Source organism: Vipera berus (genome assembly GCF_964194415.1).
Source record: "Vipera berus genome assembly, chromosome: 14".
Taxonomy (NCBI): domain Eukaryota; kingdom Metazoa; phylum Chordata; class Lepidosauria; order Squamata; family Viperidae; genus Vipera; species Vipera berus.
Genome location: NC_138217.1, coordinates 6,420,260 through 6,437,141, shown reverse-complemented (window position 1 = coordinate 6,437,141; position 16,882 = coordinate 6,420,260). Strand labels below are relative to the sequence as shown.

Here is a 16,882-nt window from a genome sequence, read left to right as displayed (position 1 = left end):
TCCTCACCATCAAGTCAGAGGTTGGAGAAGCTTCTCGGATGAGAAGCGAAACGTCTTCAAAGAAAAAAACCAGGAAAGTCCAGTTGCTTCTTGAAAAAGCATCTTTGGGATAACCGTGACCTTGGATGACTGAGAATCTCCAGGGACATTGTATTATGGCCTATTTTGTCTCATAATCGCATTTTGGAATAAGCTGGGATGGACAGCCTTAAAGTAGACCGATTTTATGGTTGAGGATGGAATAGAATTTGGATCTAGTCTGGGCTGGGAAGAAGAGACTGGCTGCAAATCTCCCAGGAGGCTTCTACGGATGAGGTTTTCACTCCACGTAGTTCAGGGGTAGGCAACCTTGGCTCTTTTATGACTCGTGGACTTCAGCTCCCAGAATCCCTGAGCCAGCATGGCTCAGCTTGGAAACCTCTCCCTTTCCCCTCAGCATGGCTGGCTCAGGAATTCTGGAAGTTGAAGTCCACGAGTCATAAAAGAGCCAAGGTTGCCTACCCCTGATCTAGTTGAACATGATGCTTCTTCTTGTAGACCATAGAAGGAGACCAACATGGATCTTCTACAACAAGGTCTACAGCTGAGGGTGGATGAGAGCCTAAAAGTTGACTTTTCACTGTTCTCAACTTGGGTTGGGGGGAATGAAACTCACTTCCATGAGTGTCTCCTCAGGTAATTCAGGTGCCTCAAAGGTAACGGCTCCTTCCAGGTTGGCAGCAATTGGATCAGCCAATGTATATCTGAGACCTGATGGAGCTTCAAGGATTTCCCCACCGGCTCCCATAATTAAGTGGCGCCCACTGAAAGATCCTCCAGAACTAAGAGAACTTGAAGATCCTACTAAAAAAACAAAAAGCGGAATGTACAATGCAAAACTTAGCAAGATGAATAACCGAAGGAAAACAAAAGTCATCATCTTCACATCTAAGTGGTTTTTTTTAAGTAAACTGTGGGAATGCCACAGCACTGATGATGTTACCTCATTTGGATAATGAAACATCTGCAAGAAAACCACCAAGCTCAGAGTACCTAGGACCCTATAGTCCTTCTTTTCTTTTCCTTTCCTTTCCTTTCCTTTCCTTTCCTCCCTCTCTCCCTCCTCTCCATAAATTCCACTCCCTTCTAGCACTGATGATGTTACCTAGTTGGGTAATGAAACATCTGCAAGAAAACAAGCAAGCTCAGAGAGCACCAAGGACCCCATAATCAGTCCTTCCTTCCTTCCTCCCTCCCTCTCATTGTCTCTCTCATCCCTTCCTTCCTCCCTCCCTCCCTCTTATTGTCTCGCTCCTTCCTTCCTTCCTTCCTTCCTTCCTTCCTTCCTTCCTTCCTTCCCTCCCTCCCTCCCTCCCTCCATTCCACTCCCTTCTAGCACTGATGATGTTACCTAATTGGGTAATGAAACATCTGCAAGAAAACAATGAAGCTCAGAGAGCACCAAGGACCCCATAGTCCGTCCTTCCTCCCTCCCTCCCTCTCATTGTCTCTCTCATCCCTTCCTTCCTCCCTCCCTCCCTCTTATTGTCTCATCCGTTCGTTCGTTCATTCGTTCCTTCCTTCCTCCCTCCCTCCCTCCCTCAATTCCACTCCCTTCTAGCACTGATGGTGTCCCCTAGTTGGGTCATGAAACATCTGCATGAAAACCACCAAGTTCAGAGAGCACCAAAGACCCCACAGGAGGAGGAGTCCTCTTCCTCCTCTCCACAACACCCACTCCCTCTAGTACTGATGGTGTTCCTTAGTTGGGTCATGAAAGACCTGCAAGAAAACCACCAAGCTCAGAGAGCACCGAGGACCCCACAGTTCAACCCTGAGCTATTATTCCCTGTATCAGTGGTGCCATCTCCCTCCTGGTTTGGGTACCTGAATACATTCTGGTTCGGACGGTTTGTGGCGGTGGTGTCCCAGCAGGAGGTGACCCAACGGTGAAGACCACTGGTGAAGGGCTTCCTGAACAACCTTCTCTAGCCCCCGAGTGAGGGGTTCCTCCACAAGCCATGGAAGGAGCTATGGAGAAAGTATGATCATCTCAACTAAGATTTCGTGGAGGCAGGAGAAAAGTTTTGTAGGCCGAAAAAAGGAGGCGGATCGGTTCAGGATGAAAACACCCTCAACCCCATGAAGACACCCGCCCCCCAAAAAAAATTCTCAAGTTTCCAGCACCTGTGATCTCCATGGGCTTCTCGCTGTTGAGGCTATCATTACTGCCAGCTTCCCCAAAAGCAGCTTTAAGAAGCAGATCAGTGAGACGGCCAGTGCTGAATGACCTGGAGAATGTGAAAATGCCAATGTCAAGAAGGTCCTCTCTAGATCTACTGGTAAACATAGGGACAATCTCCTCATGCCGGGGGGTGGGGGGACAACCTGATTAGGGTTGTTAGGTCTCCGTGAATTTGGAGAACATCCTCAGTTTAGGGAGGGAGAACGCTTCTGGCTAGTTGTGTGGAGGATGCAAAAGTAGCACCACCTTTGGGGAACCCATCAAAAATGAATACCCCACCAGAAGTTCACTTCCCAACCACCCTGATCTGATGTAACCTCCCCATCCCAAGACCCATCACCAGCCTCTGACTGGTGACTCACACCTGACCCAGCACAAGACCCTCACTTGACACACCCAAACCTGAAGCCCTTATCGACAGAAGGACACCGACACTGACATCCCTTCAACTCCACTGAAGATGTCACCTAGCCTGGTAACAAATGTTCGGAAACCAGCCCACAAGCTCGGAGAATGAACCTTCACCCTCATCCTATACCCAAGCTACAGATGATGATGATGATGATCTTGAAGAAGAGGAGGAGGAGGAGGAGGAAGAGGAGGAGGAGGAGGAGAGGAAGAGGAGGAGAGGAAGAGGAAGAGGAGAAGGAGGAGGAGGAGGAGGAGAGGTAGCAGTAGTAGTAGTAGTAGTAGTAGTAGTAGTAGTAGTAGTAGTAGTTGGAAGGGACCTTGGGAGGTCTTCCAGTCCAACCCCCTGCTCAGGCAGGAAACCCTACACCATTTCAGACAAATGGCTGTGCAATCTTTTCTTAACCCCCCCCCCCCAGTGTGGGAGCACCCACAACTTCTAGAGGCAGGTTGTTCCACTGATTAATTGTTCTAACTGTCAGGAAATTCCTCCTTAGTTCCAGGTTGCTTCTCTCCTTGATGAGTTTCCATCCGTTGCTTCTTATCCTGTCTTCAGGCACTTTGGAGAACAGGTTGACTTCTTCGTGGCAACCCCTAAGATATTGGAAGGCTGCTATCATGTCACCCCTCGTCCTTCTCTTCACTAAACTAGACACATCCAATTCCAGCAACCATTCTTTATATGTTTCAGCCTCCAGTCCCCTGATCATCTTTGTTGCCACTATTCCCCACTAGTGCAAAGGAGTATCTCCTCCACCTCACCCCCACCTTGAAAGGCAAAACAGCGTGAACTCCACTCCCTTCTAGTGCTGGCGATGTTGCTTTGCGGAGTAATAAAACACCTGCATATACATAGAATGAAGGCTACTGCTAAGCTTGTAAGCCGCCCTGAGTCTTCGGAGAAGGGCGGGATATAAATGGAATTTTAAAAAAACAAACCACCAAGCTCGGGAACCGCCCAGGACCCCACACGTTACTACGCAAGTCTACCGGCAAGTCAACTTTGACTTTTAGCTTTTGGGTTGCGAGGGTTCCCACCTGACTTTGGCGTCTTCTGTCGGCCTCAAACCGAGACCTCCTTGTTGGTAAGGCAAGTGTCCCACTTCTTTCAAATCTGGCAAGGTCTTGTTCCTCGTTGGAGTGATGACAACCGCTTGGTGGGCCAAGAGGGCAAACAGATTTTGGGAGCTGGGGTTTTTACTGAACTCAAAGGGCGACCTGGCCTACATTTCAAAACAAAACGAAACCCAAAATTAAAAATGAAGGAGGGACGTGACGAAATGGAGAGAAACGGACAGAAGCAGTACACAGAATCTAGGCTTTTGGGGGGGGCTGCTGATCACCCCAAACACTTTTGGAAGTTATGAAACCCCCATACAACCAGGAGGCTTTGCTAATCACCAAAAGGCTTGCTCAATTGATGTGACCCTCTCATTCACATTTCTTTTGTCCCAGAAACCCGGTTTGGTGGAGCGGTTAAGGTGCTGGGGGAGACACCAGGAGACCGTGAGTTCTAGTCCTCCCTTAGGCATCATGAGAGCTGGCTGAACGACAATCATCAGGAGACCTTTTGAGTTCTAATCCTTCCTTAAGACAAGGAGGTTGGCTGGGTGACTTTGGGGCAATCGCCAGGAGACTGGGAATTCTAGTTCTGCCTTAAGCACGAGAGCTGGCTGAACGACTTGGGCCAATCATCAGGAGACCATGGGTTCTAATCCTTCCTTAAGAGAAGGAGGTTGGCTGGGTGACTTCGGGGCAATCGCCAGGAGACTGGGAATTCTAGTTCTGCCTTAGGCATGACAGCTGGCTGAACGAATTGGGCCAAACTTCAGCAGACCTAGTCCTTCCTTAAGACAAGGAGGTTGGCTGGGTGACTTTGGGGCCATCGCCAGGAGCCTGGGAATTCTAGTTCCACTTCAGACAGGAAAGTTGGATGGGTGACTTCAGGCCAGTCCCTTTCTCTCATACGGTTGTGGTTGGGGGCAGATTAGATTGATACAACCTCCCAATTTAGAACTTTCCAATTCCACCCGATGGGATACTGAGGAAGGACGGACTACCTTTGTCGGAGAACCCAAGATGGTGGGCAAGGGAGTCCTCTGGATGAATTCAGAGAGCTTCGGAGAAGATCTGAGAGGCCGGCCAGACTGAAGGCTGGGTAGCCGTGCAGCCTGACCAGCTGGGACAGGGCTGAAGTGGGTGACCAGCGGATCGGAATACTGCTTGGTGACCTTTTGCCGGCCAGAATGGAAATCGGAGAGGTTGGGAGCGCTGTGAAGGCGATAGCCCAGTCCTCGTTGAGAAGGGTCCGATCCTGAAGCATCTGAAAGGAAGATGAATAAAATAGGAGTGAAGAGCAGAAAGGAAGCAGAAAACATCAAGGGAAACCATCTGGCAAGAAGATATGATTAGATTAGACTAGATTAGACTAGATTAGACTAGATTAGACTAGATTAGACTAGATTAGATTAGATTAGATGAGATGGACGGACAGAGAATACATATGATTGGAGATAGATATGGGTGAAGACTGATGGAGATAGATAGATGAAAGAGAGAGATGAACAGAGATAGATAAAGACAGGGCTTTTTTTCTCATAGAACGCTCAGAACGGAGTTCCGGCACCTTTTTTGGATGGAACTTTGTAGGGTAGGCAAGGCGGGTTGTATGACATGTGTGAGTTCCGGCACCTTTTTCTTTTACAAAAAAAGCACTGGATAAAGAAATGGAGAAATAGAGAGATGGATGGAGATGATAGATGACAGGTAGGTAGGTAGGTAGGTATGGATAGATAGATAAGATAGATAGATAAGATAGATAGATAGATAGATAGATAGATAGATAGATAGATAGATAGATAGATAGATAGATAGATAGATAGATAGATAGATAGATAGATAGATAGGCAGGCCGGCAGGCAGGCAGGCAGGCAGGCAGGCAGATAGATGATACATATGGCTGGAGATAGATATGGGTGAAGATAGGCAGATAGATGATACATATGGCTGGAGATAGATATGGGTGAAGATTGGAGATAGATGAAAGAGAGATGGATAGAGATAGATAAAGAGATGGAGAAATAGAGATGGATGGAGATGATAGATGACACAGACAGACAGACAGATGGATGGAGATAGATATGGATGAAGACTAATGGACATAGATGACAGAGATGGATAGAGATGGAGAAATAGAAATAGAAATGGATGGAGATGATAGATGACAGGTAGGTTGGTAGGTAGGTAGGTAGAAAGAGATAGATGGATAGATAGATAGATAGATAGATAGATAGATAGATAGATAGATAGATAGATAGATATAATTGTGGATAGATGGATGGATATAGATATAGACAGTTATGATGGATGGATGATAGATAGATAGATAGATAGATAGATAGATAGATAGATAGATAGATAGATAGATAGATAGATAGATAGATAGATAGATAGATAGATAGATATAATTGTGGATAGATGGATGGATATAGATATAGACAGTTATGATGGATGGATGGATGATAGATAGATAGATAGATAGATAGATAGATAGATAGATAGATAGATAGATAGATAGATAGATAGCAGGCAGATGATACATATGGCTGGAGATAGATATGAAGACTAATGGAGATAGATGACAGAGAGATGGATAGAGATAGATAGAGAGATGGAGAAATGGATGGAGATGATAGACAGACAGACAAGAAAACTGAGTGAATGAGATGCTTCAAAGAACGGTTCAACATCAGACGTACCGGTGATGGGCACCCGGGTTCTCAACTCGGTTCCGAGAGGACACGGGATGATCATCTGGTCTGGCTGCTCTGGAATTGTTCCAACTTCAGGAAAAGGAAAAGGAAAAGCAAAAGCAAAAGCAGCATGATGAGAAATCACACACTCAGCAGGGGATAAGAGCCGTGGTGGCCCAGTGGTTAGAAGGCAGGATTGCAGGCTAATTCTGCCCACTGCCAGCAGTTCAATCCTGACTGGCTCAAAGTTGACTCAGCCTTCCATCCTTCCGAGGAGGGTAAAATGAGAACCCAGATTGTTGGGGGCAACAGGCTGACTCTGTAAACCGCTTAGAAAGGGCTGCAAAGCACTGTGAAGCGGTCTATAAGTCTAAGGACTATTGCTAACTGCCATTTTATTTCCTTACAGCAAAGTTGCCCCAAACACTGTTGGCCTGAATCAGATCATTGCGAAGTTCACTCAGGAATCCAGGAGGATACCAAGAATGAACAGGGCGACAGCAGAGATACAGTATTTTTTTTCCCCACCTGGCCACTGGTGGGGGTCCCTTCCCACCCATGAGAAAGGCCAAGTTAATTTGAATTGTGTAGGGCTATCACTTTGGGAAGTGAACGGGGTCACAGGTGAAAAAAGAGTGAGATCGTAGATGGAGACAAAGTGGAGAAAGGAAATCCAGGCTCATCACCAACATCTTGGTCACTGAATGGGTTAACTCAAAAGATGGGGAATCTGAACTTGCGGCTGAGGAAATGCTTCTTGTAGGTTCAGGGACCACCTCCACTGAGAGACCCTGATTTGTGTTTGGTGGGACACGCAGACAACAGATGTCTCCAAGCCACAACAACAAACCCCCAACAAAACATAAAATTATGAAAATCCATCAAGCCAACGCTTTGGTTCCACCTCATCGATTGCATTCTTGGTCTTTGTCCAGCCCTCCAAAATGTTCCAACAGAGCTCCTGACCATTAAAGGTTGTCCATCTCCAGACTAACTGGATAGCCTACCTTGAGGAGAAGGTGTGTAAGGCTTGGCACCACCAAAGGAGAACCTTCTAGGGGATGGCACTGTTCCATGCTCACCAGCAGAAAATGGAGGGGATGGGCTGGCTTTCAGGAAGCCAAGTGGACTCGTACTGCCAGATCCTTTGACAGGGTTAGACCTAGTGAAAAGGAGAACTTGCTCGTTCCAGGTTGTGCATAGCAGCAGCAGCAGAAGAATCAACAGATGACGATCTCCGTTTCGCCGTTGTGTGTGGACATTCAGGTGCCAAGACAAGAGTGGAGATCAGGAATTGCTGACTCCCATCTCCGTCTGGACCCTACATCCTCTGGACATAATTTAAGGAATAGTTCCCTTTATCATGTACACCTGCTTTTTGTGTCACGTTAAATCATGATTTTCCTAAGGGATGTTAGCAGCTCACTGAACCGTAACCCTTTGGGAACAGAAACACGCTCATAAAATATACAAACATGTCTAATAAAGGAGAATATTTGACATGAGGGGGCCCGCTTGTTTTCTTGCAGACGTTTCATTACCCAAACTAGGATGTTACCTAGTTTGGGTCATGAAACGTCTGCAAGAAAACAAGCAAGCTCAGAGAGTAGCTAAGACCCCACAGTCCTTCCTTCCTTCCTTCCTTCCTTCCTTCCTTCCTTCCTTCCTTCCTTCCTTCCTTCCTCCCTCCCTCCCTCCCTCCCTCCTCCTCTCCATAAATTCCACCAGCACTGATGATGTTACCTAGTTCGGGTAATGAAACATCTGCAAGAAAACCACCATGCTCAGAGAGCACCAAGGACCCCATAGTCCGTCCTTCCTCCCTCCCCTCCCCTCCCTCCCTCCATAAATTCCACTCCCTTCTAGCACTGATGATGTTATCCTAGTTGGGTCATGAAACATCTGCAACAAAACAAGCAAGCTCAGAGAGCACCAAGGACCCCATAGTCCTTCCTTCCTTCCTTCCTTCCTTCCTTCCTTCCTTCCTTCCTTCCTTCCTCCCTCTTCTGCATAAATTCCACTCCCTTCTAGCACTGATGATGTTACCTAGTTTGGGTAATGAAACGTCTGCAAGAAAACCACCAAGCTCAGAGATCCCCTCATACTACCTATCTTAAAATAGGCATCAAATTTTAAAAAAAATCTCACAAACTCGCCTCAGCAACCAAGATTTTTCACCCTTCAGCCAAGTCCACCCTCTTTGACCAAACAATGTTAAATGTGGTTCCTGCTTCTTTAGAAGCAGGAACCACATTTAGCATTTAGAGTTCCTGCTGAAATCAAGGTTTGCAAAACCACCTTGGCTGGGATCACAGCACCCACTTAAAGGGAAGACACTGACTCCAGCATAAAAGTCAAACACGGCTGTGTTTATCAAGAGGGATGGAGAGAACCTCAACATCCTTTTTGAAAACTATTTCCATCACGTCGAGAGACAGCTTAGAAAAATGGCAAGCTTTCCATTTTTTTTTCCCCAAGAAGCCTAGGTTAACCATCCAGAGGGGAAAAAAAAAAACAATAATCCTTTGACTTGATAGGAGGGGTGTGTGTAAAAAAACAGAAAAACCAAATCCACTCTAAACATCTGGCTGACTGGGCAACCAACAACCATCATCGTAACGGAAATGAACATATTTGCACTGCTGTTTAATCCACGTCTTCACCAGACTTAAAGAGGGCGGAAGTCACCAGCAGACAAATAACTCTCTTTCTCAAGCTTTGCTGGGAAGAAGAAACCGAACTGTAGCCAGACCCCCAGTTTTGAGAGCAGAGAAGCTTGTTCCGAGTCCGACCTTTTTCCATCCTTTGCCAGACACACAGATCCTCGGCTGACCAAAACACAGAAGCCTTCACAGATGTGCTTCTTGTCATCCATCTTTTTTTTCCCAAGCCAAAGAAGCTGGAAGCCGTCAGAAGCAACTTCCCTTAACACAAAGGTGCCACTTACACAAAATTCCATCACATGGCACTAAGCCATACATCTCGGCAACATGACTGATTCCGGAGTCCAAAATTGCATGCCAGAAGCATGGCTGTGTCATGTTTTGTATAATTACAGTCATGACACTACAGAGAAACGGCTGAAATGTCTGACTAAGCAGGTGAGCCAGAACAAATAATAATAATAATAATAATATTTAAACATGGCAAACACTCATAACCCAAGAAGAGGTGATGCAAAACAGAAAGGTCCGTGTTGCAAAAGTGAACAGCCGTTTTTGTCTTGTGCAAACAGACGGGATTCTCCCACAGAATGCAAAGCCAGGAGTTTGTCTGGCTCGCAAACGACCGAGGTTTCCAATCTGAGCACTCTGCTCCTCAGATTTGGAGGTATGTTCCCCCAGACGTCCACCCAAGTTGACTGATCAAGACAGCTTTTAATGTAATGAAATGGGAAATGATCAAAGTCACATCTGGCAAAGAGTCGCATTCATTGGGTTTAATTGCATCAATTCATTGGGTTTAATTGCATCAATTCACTGGGTTTAATTGCATCGTTTCATTGGGTTTAATTGCATCAATTCATTGGGAGGTTCAGTGAAAAGAAGCCAAATTTAAGTTCTCATCCTGACATTACCCACAAACTGGAACTTAGGTTTGGTTCACAGCTACATCTGACCAAACGTTTGACACTCAAATTAAACTTCAAAGAGTTTTGAGTTTGGGGCTTGAGAAACAACGTGCCAAGGTTGGCCTGGTCCATATTTTTAAGTCTTTTCTGACAATCCTCTAGTTGAGTGAATCTGTCAGGCCCAAAACAAAGAATGATACATGGTGATGCTTTCAAGCTGGGTTATTTTACTGTTCCAACCTATACACAGAATCTAGTATCTGCCTCTGCAATATACTCTGGGAACTGTTATGGAAAGGCTGTCTTCTTTCTCTCACACATAATATCCAGTCTGAGTTGCCTCTTAGTCCTCCTGGGAATCCAGACTACATGCCATCACACTGTTTTTATTCTCTGTCTGTTTATCCTTCTGTCCTCTATCTGTCTGTCTGTCTGTCTGTCTGTCTGTCTGCCTGCCTGCCTGCCTGCCTGCCTATCTATCTATCTATCTATCTATCTATCTATCTATCTATCTATCTATCTATCTATCTATCTATCTATCTATCTATCTATCTATCTATCAGGCCCCAAACCAAGAATGACATGCGACAATTCTTCCAAGCTGAGTTCTTTGTTTCACACCTATAGACAGAATCTTGCCAGGCTGAACACTTAATGATCTAGCTCTACAATGTACTCTGGGAACTGTTAGGGAGGGGCCGTCTTCACTTTTTCTCCCACACATAATATCCAGGCTGAGTTTCCTCTTACTCCCCTGGAATGCAGCCCTTCCCTCCTGGAAATCCACCTTCTCCCCACAGTCCATCACATCATTGTTAGCCAACAGGTTAATCAAGAGTCAATCTCCCTAAGAGCTCATACTCACCGTGGCAAAGTATATTGATTGGGGGACTGAAGATTCTGCTCAATCCGGCGGTAGTTTTGGATCTGTGTAGGGACTGGAATGGGTATTGATTGTCCGGATCTAGCGCTGGATGAAAATTGGCTTGATCGCCTGTGAGAACACGGAAGATAGGCAAGTGATGGTTAGAGCAAAACCAGGACGACTGGAACACCCTAGGTGTGGGGAAGATTAAGGAGAATAGCTCTGCAGAGCGTCCCATCACCTTAAGCTGTGGTTTGCTTTAATCACAGCTTGCTGAGCAAATTCTAAAGGCCCAGTTCACCCATTAGACTAAGCGTTAAACCCATGTTTTGCTTAGTGCAGTGTCTAAAGTAGTGTAGCTGTCCTCCAGTAGCTGGAGAAGATCTGAGGAGACCTAGCTTTAAATCCATCCTCAAGGTCATGCCGGTTGATGAAAGACAACTTGAAATAGTCTTTCAAGGGGAAATAGGTTGAAGAAATTGTCCTGGATAGATTTCCAGGATCTGCTGCTTCCTTAGAGGATAAGGTGGCAGGACGAGGCCTGAGAACATCCATCTTCTAACCGTTTGCAACCTCTCACCTTTCCACTCCATCCCCAGAAATGATGCAGGAGGGAACACCCTAGGCCAAGTGGCTTTCCTAGTAGGAAGCTCCTCCAGGTCAAGGGATGGTCCTGTCCTTGAGAAAGAGCTACACGAGGGACTATTTCTCCTGTAGAAGTTCACAGAACCCTCTTTCTCTGGCCACAAAGGAGACCAAGAACTGGGAAAATCCACCCGGATGGGACAACCCACGCTCGCCTAAGTGGGGTGCACAAACCAGGGCCGTGTCTCCTCGTTCTTATTGGGATGGGGAGGAATACCATCTCAGATTCTGTCTTACCCAGAGGGGCTAGGAGAACTGCTGTAGGGAGGAGAAGGAGATGGGGTCCTTCCTTGGCTTTCCAAGTCTGCAGAGGTCACCAGGGAGCTCCTACAAAAGTCCAAGGACAGAAGCGACACGAGTCACGAATGCAACAAACTCCCTCAACAGTTGGAGTTGTAAGTCTCAATGAATCTGGAGAACACTTGATTGAGAAGACAGATGTTAAAATATGAGGGTCCTCAAGACTACACCCAAGTCACAAAAGCCATCATCTCTCAGCTGGCAATTCAGAGTAGAAGCATCTGATCATATTACTTGTATCCTTTATTAAAGGATACAATATGTGCACGATTTAAATCTCTAATTTGTTTTACTAAATTTTCATCTGTAATTGTGATGCCAACCTTCTGATCCAACTTCCACCTAGCTTTCAATTGAGTATATTGAAACCAAGAGTAACTTATGTTTTCTTGTCATGATTTAAGTTGCCAATCATTCCCTTCCAATCTAAGTAATTCCTTATAGGAAAACATATCCAAACTCACTCCCATAGATACGCCCTCTATCGCGTGTCCAGGAATTCCCCAAATCGGTATTTTATAATTTACTTGTATCCTTATTAAATGTTGAAATCTCCCTTTAGTTGTTTGCTTTAAGGACACGAATCTGGTTATTGATTCTGTAGCAAAATGCCTCTGAGGTGTGTTGAACACCGACACGTCAACCAGGAGCCACTGAATGTTATATATATATTTTTCCCCTTACCCACTTCCCATCAGACTGTCCTGGATCAGCTTGCCTCCAGTAACTTCCGCAGCTAAGTCACCTAAAAATCAGAAGAAAAAGAGGAATTTTTAAAAGAATAATAAAAATAATAATCATGCATCCACATTGCAAAACTGTGCACAAATACACACACGTGACAAGCAAGGCCAGAGTCCAAATTTTGGAAGGCAGAAGAAAAGCTTTGGTGAACAGCTAATCGTCACTAAATTCCAAAGCTGAGAAACAGAAGGCTAAACATCTTTCAAACCGTGGGGGGGGGGGGGGAAATAGCAAAAAAAAGTAATTACGCTGCCCCGTGGAAAAAAGATTTCTGCTTTACGTTGGCAGCAATTAGACTCTTACAGTGGTTTTCTCCTAGTATATGATGAAGGTATCTACGCAACAGTGTTGTGTTCAGGAGTTGAGTAGCTTCTGTTGAACTTGAGCTGAAGAAACGAACAATATTTACTATGCGCTCGTGACCTCCCGGTTAGACTACTGCAATGCCCTCTACATGGGGCTGCCCTTGAGGACCACTCGAAGGCTTCAACTGGTGCAGAATTCAGCCGCGCGAGTTTTGATGGGAGCTTCCCGATACTCCTGTGTAACGCCTCTTCTCCGTGAGCTACATTGGCTTCCGGTTGCGCTGGTGATGACCTATAAAGCCCTAAATGGCTTGGGTCCGGACTATCTAAGGGAACACCTGCTGCCGGCATCATCTTCTCATCGTCCTGTGCGCCCCCACAGGGAGGGCCTTCTCAGGGTACCGCCGGTTAATGAATGCCGGCGGGTTATTCCCAGGGGAAGGACGTTCTCTGTGGGTGCGCCTGCCCTATGGAACCAACTACCCACAGAACTTAGGACTTCCCCCGACCTTCGCTCATTTCGCCGGGACCTGAAAACTTGGCTCTTCGATCTGTTTGGTCCAGACTGTGGGGTTGTTAATTTAACTGGGTTTTAGATTTACTCTTGGGGCTTAAATTTAATTTAATTGTTTTAATTGATTTTAATTTTTTGTATTTCATGGTTTTACCTGCCCTGTAAACCGCCCTGAGTCCTACGGGAATAGGGCGGTATACAAATTCAATAAAAATAAATAAATAAATAACAATATAGCTCAAGAGCTTTATTTCTTTACAAGCTCAGACCAATGAAGCAAAAGTACAGGTAATCTTTGACTTCACAACGTATGTGTGGATTGATATGGATTCCGCCGTTCCTACACAGGTAGTCCTCAACTTACAACCTTCATTTAGTGACCATTCAGAGTTACAACGGCATTGGAAAATGTGACTTATGACCCCTTTTCACACTTTCAACCGTTGCAACGTCCGCAGGGTCACGTGATCAACATTCGTACGCTTGGCTCATAGTTATGACGGTCACAGCGTCCCATGGGGTCTGTACTAGCTCAAAAATGAGATAGAAGACATTAAGAGAAAAAGAGAGAAAGTATTTGACGTTGAAACAAGAGAAACTTTGGTTGCTAAATTTAAGACGTTTGGAAATTAGTAGAAAATAAGAACCTTATACTGCATTTATCATGTAGTTGCTGTAAGATGGTGAGAAATAGAATATATTCAAATAGATAAGACGTGTATCCTGAGTATTAGATTTTGTGATGAATTGTGATAAAGGGAACTTGAGTTACTTAAAACTTGGAAATTATAAATATGAAATGTTAAATTTAAATATTAATGGGAAACTAAAAATTGGGAAAAACTAATTAGGACATTGATTGTTTATAAAGACTGAATGCTAAAATAACCCAGGTATGTATAAGCTAAAAATTACTGATAAATGTAAGAATGTTAGTTTTAGTTAACTGATATATAGTAAGAATTGTATTACTTCAAACACGAGACAGTAAACACTAAGGGGAAAAGAGAGGAAATATCTAATGTGGTAGTTTGGGGCTTGTAGTAAAGATACTTGTATGTCATTGAATTATCGATTAACTCAGCCGCCACGTTGCTTTTTAAATACTTAAATGTAAAATTAGCAAATCAATAAAACATTTAACAAACACGACTGTGGCAAGAAAGGTTTGTAAAGCAAGGCAAAATTCTAACAACTGTCTCATTTAGCAGCAGAAATGTGAAGCTCCAGTTGTGATTATAAGTCGAGGATTTACCTGTACAATGTTTCAAATATAGTGGAGAGATGAAGGTAACAGCTTTTTTTAGTAATTTCCAGTTAGTTCTTATAGGAGTAAGGTTATAACTTCTTGGTTAGAAAGTCTCCTAAAATTTCTGATGATCTGATGGTGCCAGACTCTAGGGCAGAGGTCTTCAAACTCGGCCCTTTTATGACTCATGGACTTCAACTCCCAGAATTCCTCAGCCAGCATGCCTGGCTGAGAAATTCTGGGAGTTGAAGTCCATGAGTCATAAAAGGGCCAAGTTTGAAGACCTCTGCTCTAGGGGTTAACTTACTAATTTTCTCCTAGGTGTGTAAATATGAACCAATATTAGAACATCAGAAGATAATGCCTCCTTTTGCAAACTTGGTTCCTCTACATATTTTCAACCACAGCTTCCATCACTTCTGGTGCATCTTCAATCTCACTCTGGGCTGATGGAGGTTGAATTATCTGGAGATATCCTGTTTGAGAAACTGGCCAACGACATCTAATAATCTGAATTTGAGGGACTGGTTGGTTTTCTGGGCAGAAGGCAGCATGGCTACCTCTGATGTAAGCTGGAGCTTATGTTTGCAAAGCCAAATTAAGCTTTTTGCCAGACTGGTGTGCCCAGTAAAGCAAGAGAACTGGTTAAGAAAACATAAGAGTAGGGACATTTAGAACTCTTCAATCCGCCCAACAGCAAGCCTAAATCATTTGCCCAATGATGACCTTGATCATCAGCCAAGATCAAAGAGTTCCATTAATCCCCTTTTCTTTTCCAAAGGCTTAATATCTGCTGTAGAAAGGAGGAAGAATGTAATATATAATAATAAAGGTAAAGGTAAAGGTTCCCCCGCACATGCGTGCTAGTCGTTTCCAACTCTAGGGGCCGGTGCTCATCTCCGTTTCAAAGCCGAAGAGCCAGCGCTTGTCCGAAGACGTCTCCGTGGTCATGTGGCCGGCATGACTAGACGCCAAAGGCGCACGGAACGCTGTTACCTTCCCACCGGAGTGGTCCCTATTTTTCTACTTGCGTTTTTACGGGCTTTCGAACTGCTAGGTTGGCAGAACCTGGGACGAGTAACAGGCGCTCACTCTGTTACGGGACAGGTAATTAGGGTAGGGTAAGGTAGGGTAAGGTAGGGTAGGGTAGGGTAGGGTAGGGTAGGGTAGGGTAGGGTAGGGTAGGGTAAGGTAGGGTAAGGTAGGGTAGGGTAGGGTAGGGTAGGGTAGGGTAGGGTAGGGTAGGGTAGAATAGAATAGAATAGAATAGAATAGAATAGAATAGAATAGAATAGAATAGAATAGAATAGAATAGAATAGAATAGAATAGAATAGAATAGAATAGAATAGAATAGAATAGAATAGAATAGAATAGAATAGAATAGGAGTAACAGAGTTGGAAGGGACCTTGGAGGTCTTCTAGTCCAACCCCCTGTTCAGGCAGGAAACCCTATACCATTACAGACAAGCAGTTTTCCAATCTCTTCTCCAATGTTCCAAAGTACACGGTTTCTCCACAACCTGTGCTTCACCCAAGTTCTCAATGGCTCTGGCATAAAACTCTTCTTACTTGGAAACTGGGCTGGCACCATTACAAAGTCATCGGTGTCACATGAGGAATTTTTGCTGCTGCTTCCTGCCGATTCCTTCGACCGGTGCAGGAAAGCCGGGGAGCCCTGCTGGGGGAAGGCTGGGGTCTTCTCCTGGAGATGGGGCATCTCGCCGAGCGACTTCTCGAGGGAAGAGAGGAGAGCCAGATTGAAAAACACAATGTGGTAGACAATGTTAAGTCGTGCTTCCGATGCTTTGCTAATGGTCAAAAGCATTTCCCGTAATAGTCTGCCACAGAGGGCTCAGCTCTGAGTGCACCCCAGGGGCATTAGAAATGTCACTGGAGCATGTTGGGGGTGCATGGTGAGTTTAGCATACTTCACGTGCAGGGGTAGGCAACCTCGGCTCTTTTATGACTCGTGAACTACAACTCCCAGAATTCCTGAGCCAGCCACGCTGAGGGGAAAGGGAGAGGTTTCCAAGCTGAGCCGTGCTGGCTCAGGAATTCTGGGAGTTGAAGTCCACGAGTCATCAAAGAGCCAAGGTTGCCTACCCCTGCTCTATACCAAGGGTCTTCAAATTTGGCAACTTTAAGACTCGTGGACTTCAACTCCCAGAATTCCTGAGCCAGCCACGCTGAGGGGAAAGGGAGAGGTTTCCAAGCTGAGCTGTGCTGGCTCAGGAATTCTGGGAGTTGAAGTCCACGAGTCATCAAAGAGCCAAGGTTGCCTACCCCTGTCCTAGTGGAACTGTT

The 16,882-nt window shown here is 45.2% G+C and overlaps 1 protein-coding gene across 4 annotated transcripts in view; it reads right to left on the bottom strand.

Annotated features, from left to right (window-relative positions):
* Positions 1 to 16,882, bottom strand: part of ULK1 (unc-51 like autophagy activating kinase 1) — an 83,521-nt gene that overhangs the window by 14,613 nt on the left and 52,026 nt on the right. For 3 of the 4 annotated variants that reach the window (XM_081339115.1, XM_081339117.1, XM_081339116.1), the window contains 11 exons: positions 16,148 to 16,307; positions 12,450 to 12,510; positions 11,703 to 11,792; positions 10,821 to 10,949; positions 7,392 to 7,546; positions 6,391 to 6,474; positions 4,693 to 4,955; positions 3,671 to 3,855; positions 2,167 to 2,270; positions 1,867 to 2,010; positions 656 to 843 (listed from right to left, as the gene is read on the bottom strand). In XM_081339115.1, coding sequence (XP_081195241.1) covers positions 656 to 843; positions 1,867 to 2,010; positions 2,167 to 2,270; positions 3,671 to 3,855; positions 4,693 to 4,955; positions 6,391 to 6,474; positions 7,392 to 7,546; positions 10,821 to 10,949; positions 11,703 to 11,792; positions 12,450 to 12,510; positions 16,148 to 16,307 — 1,563 coding nt within the window. The remainder of the gene's footprint in view (positions 1 to 655; positions 844 to 1,866; positions 2,011 to 2,166; positions 2,271 to 3,670; positions 3,856 to 4,692; positions 4,956 to 6,390; positions 6,475 to 7,391; positions 7,547 to 10,820; positions 10,950 to 11,702; positions 11,793 to 12,449; positions 12,511 to 16,147; positions 16,308 to 16,882) is intronic. The other variant, XM_081339114.1, reaches the window with a different exon arrangement.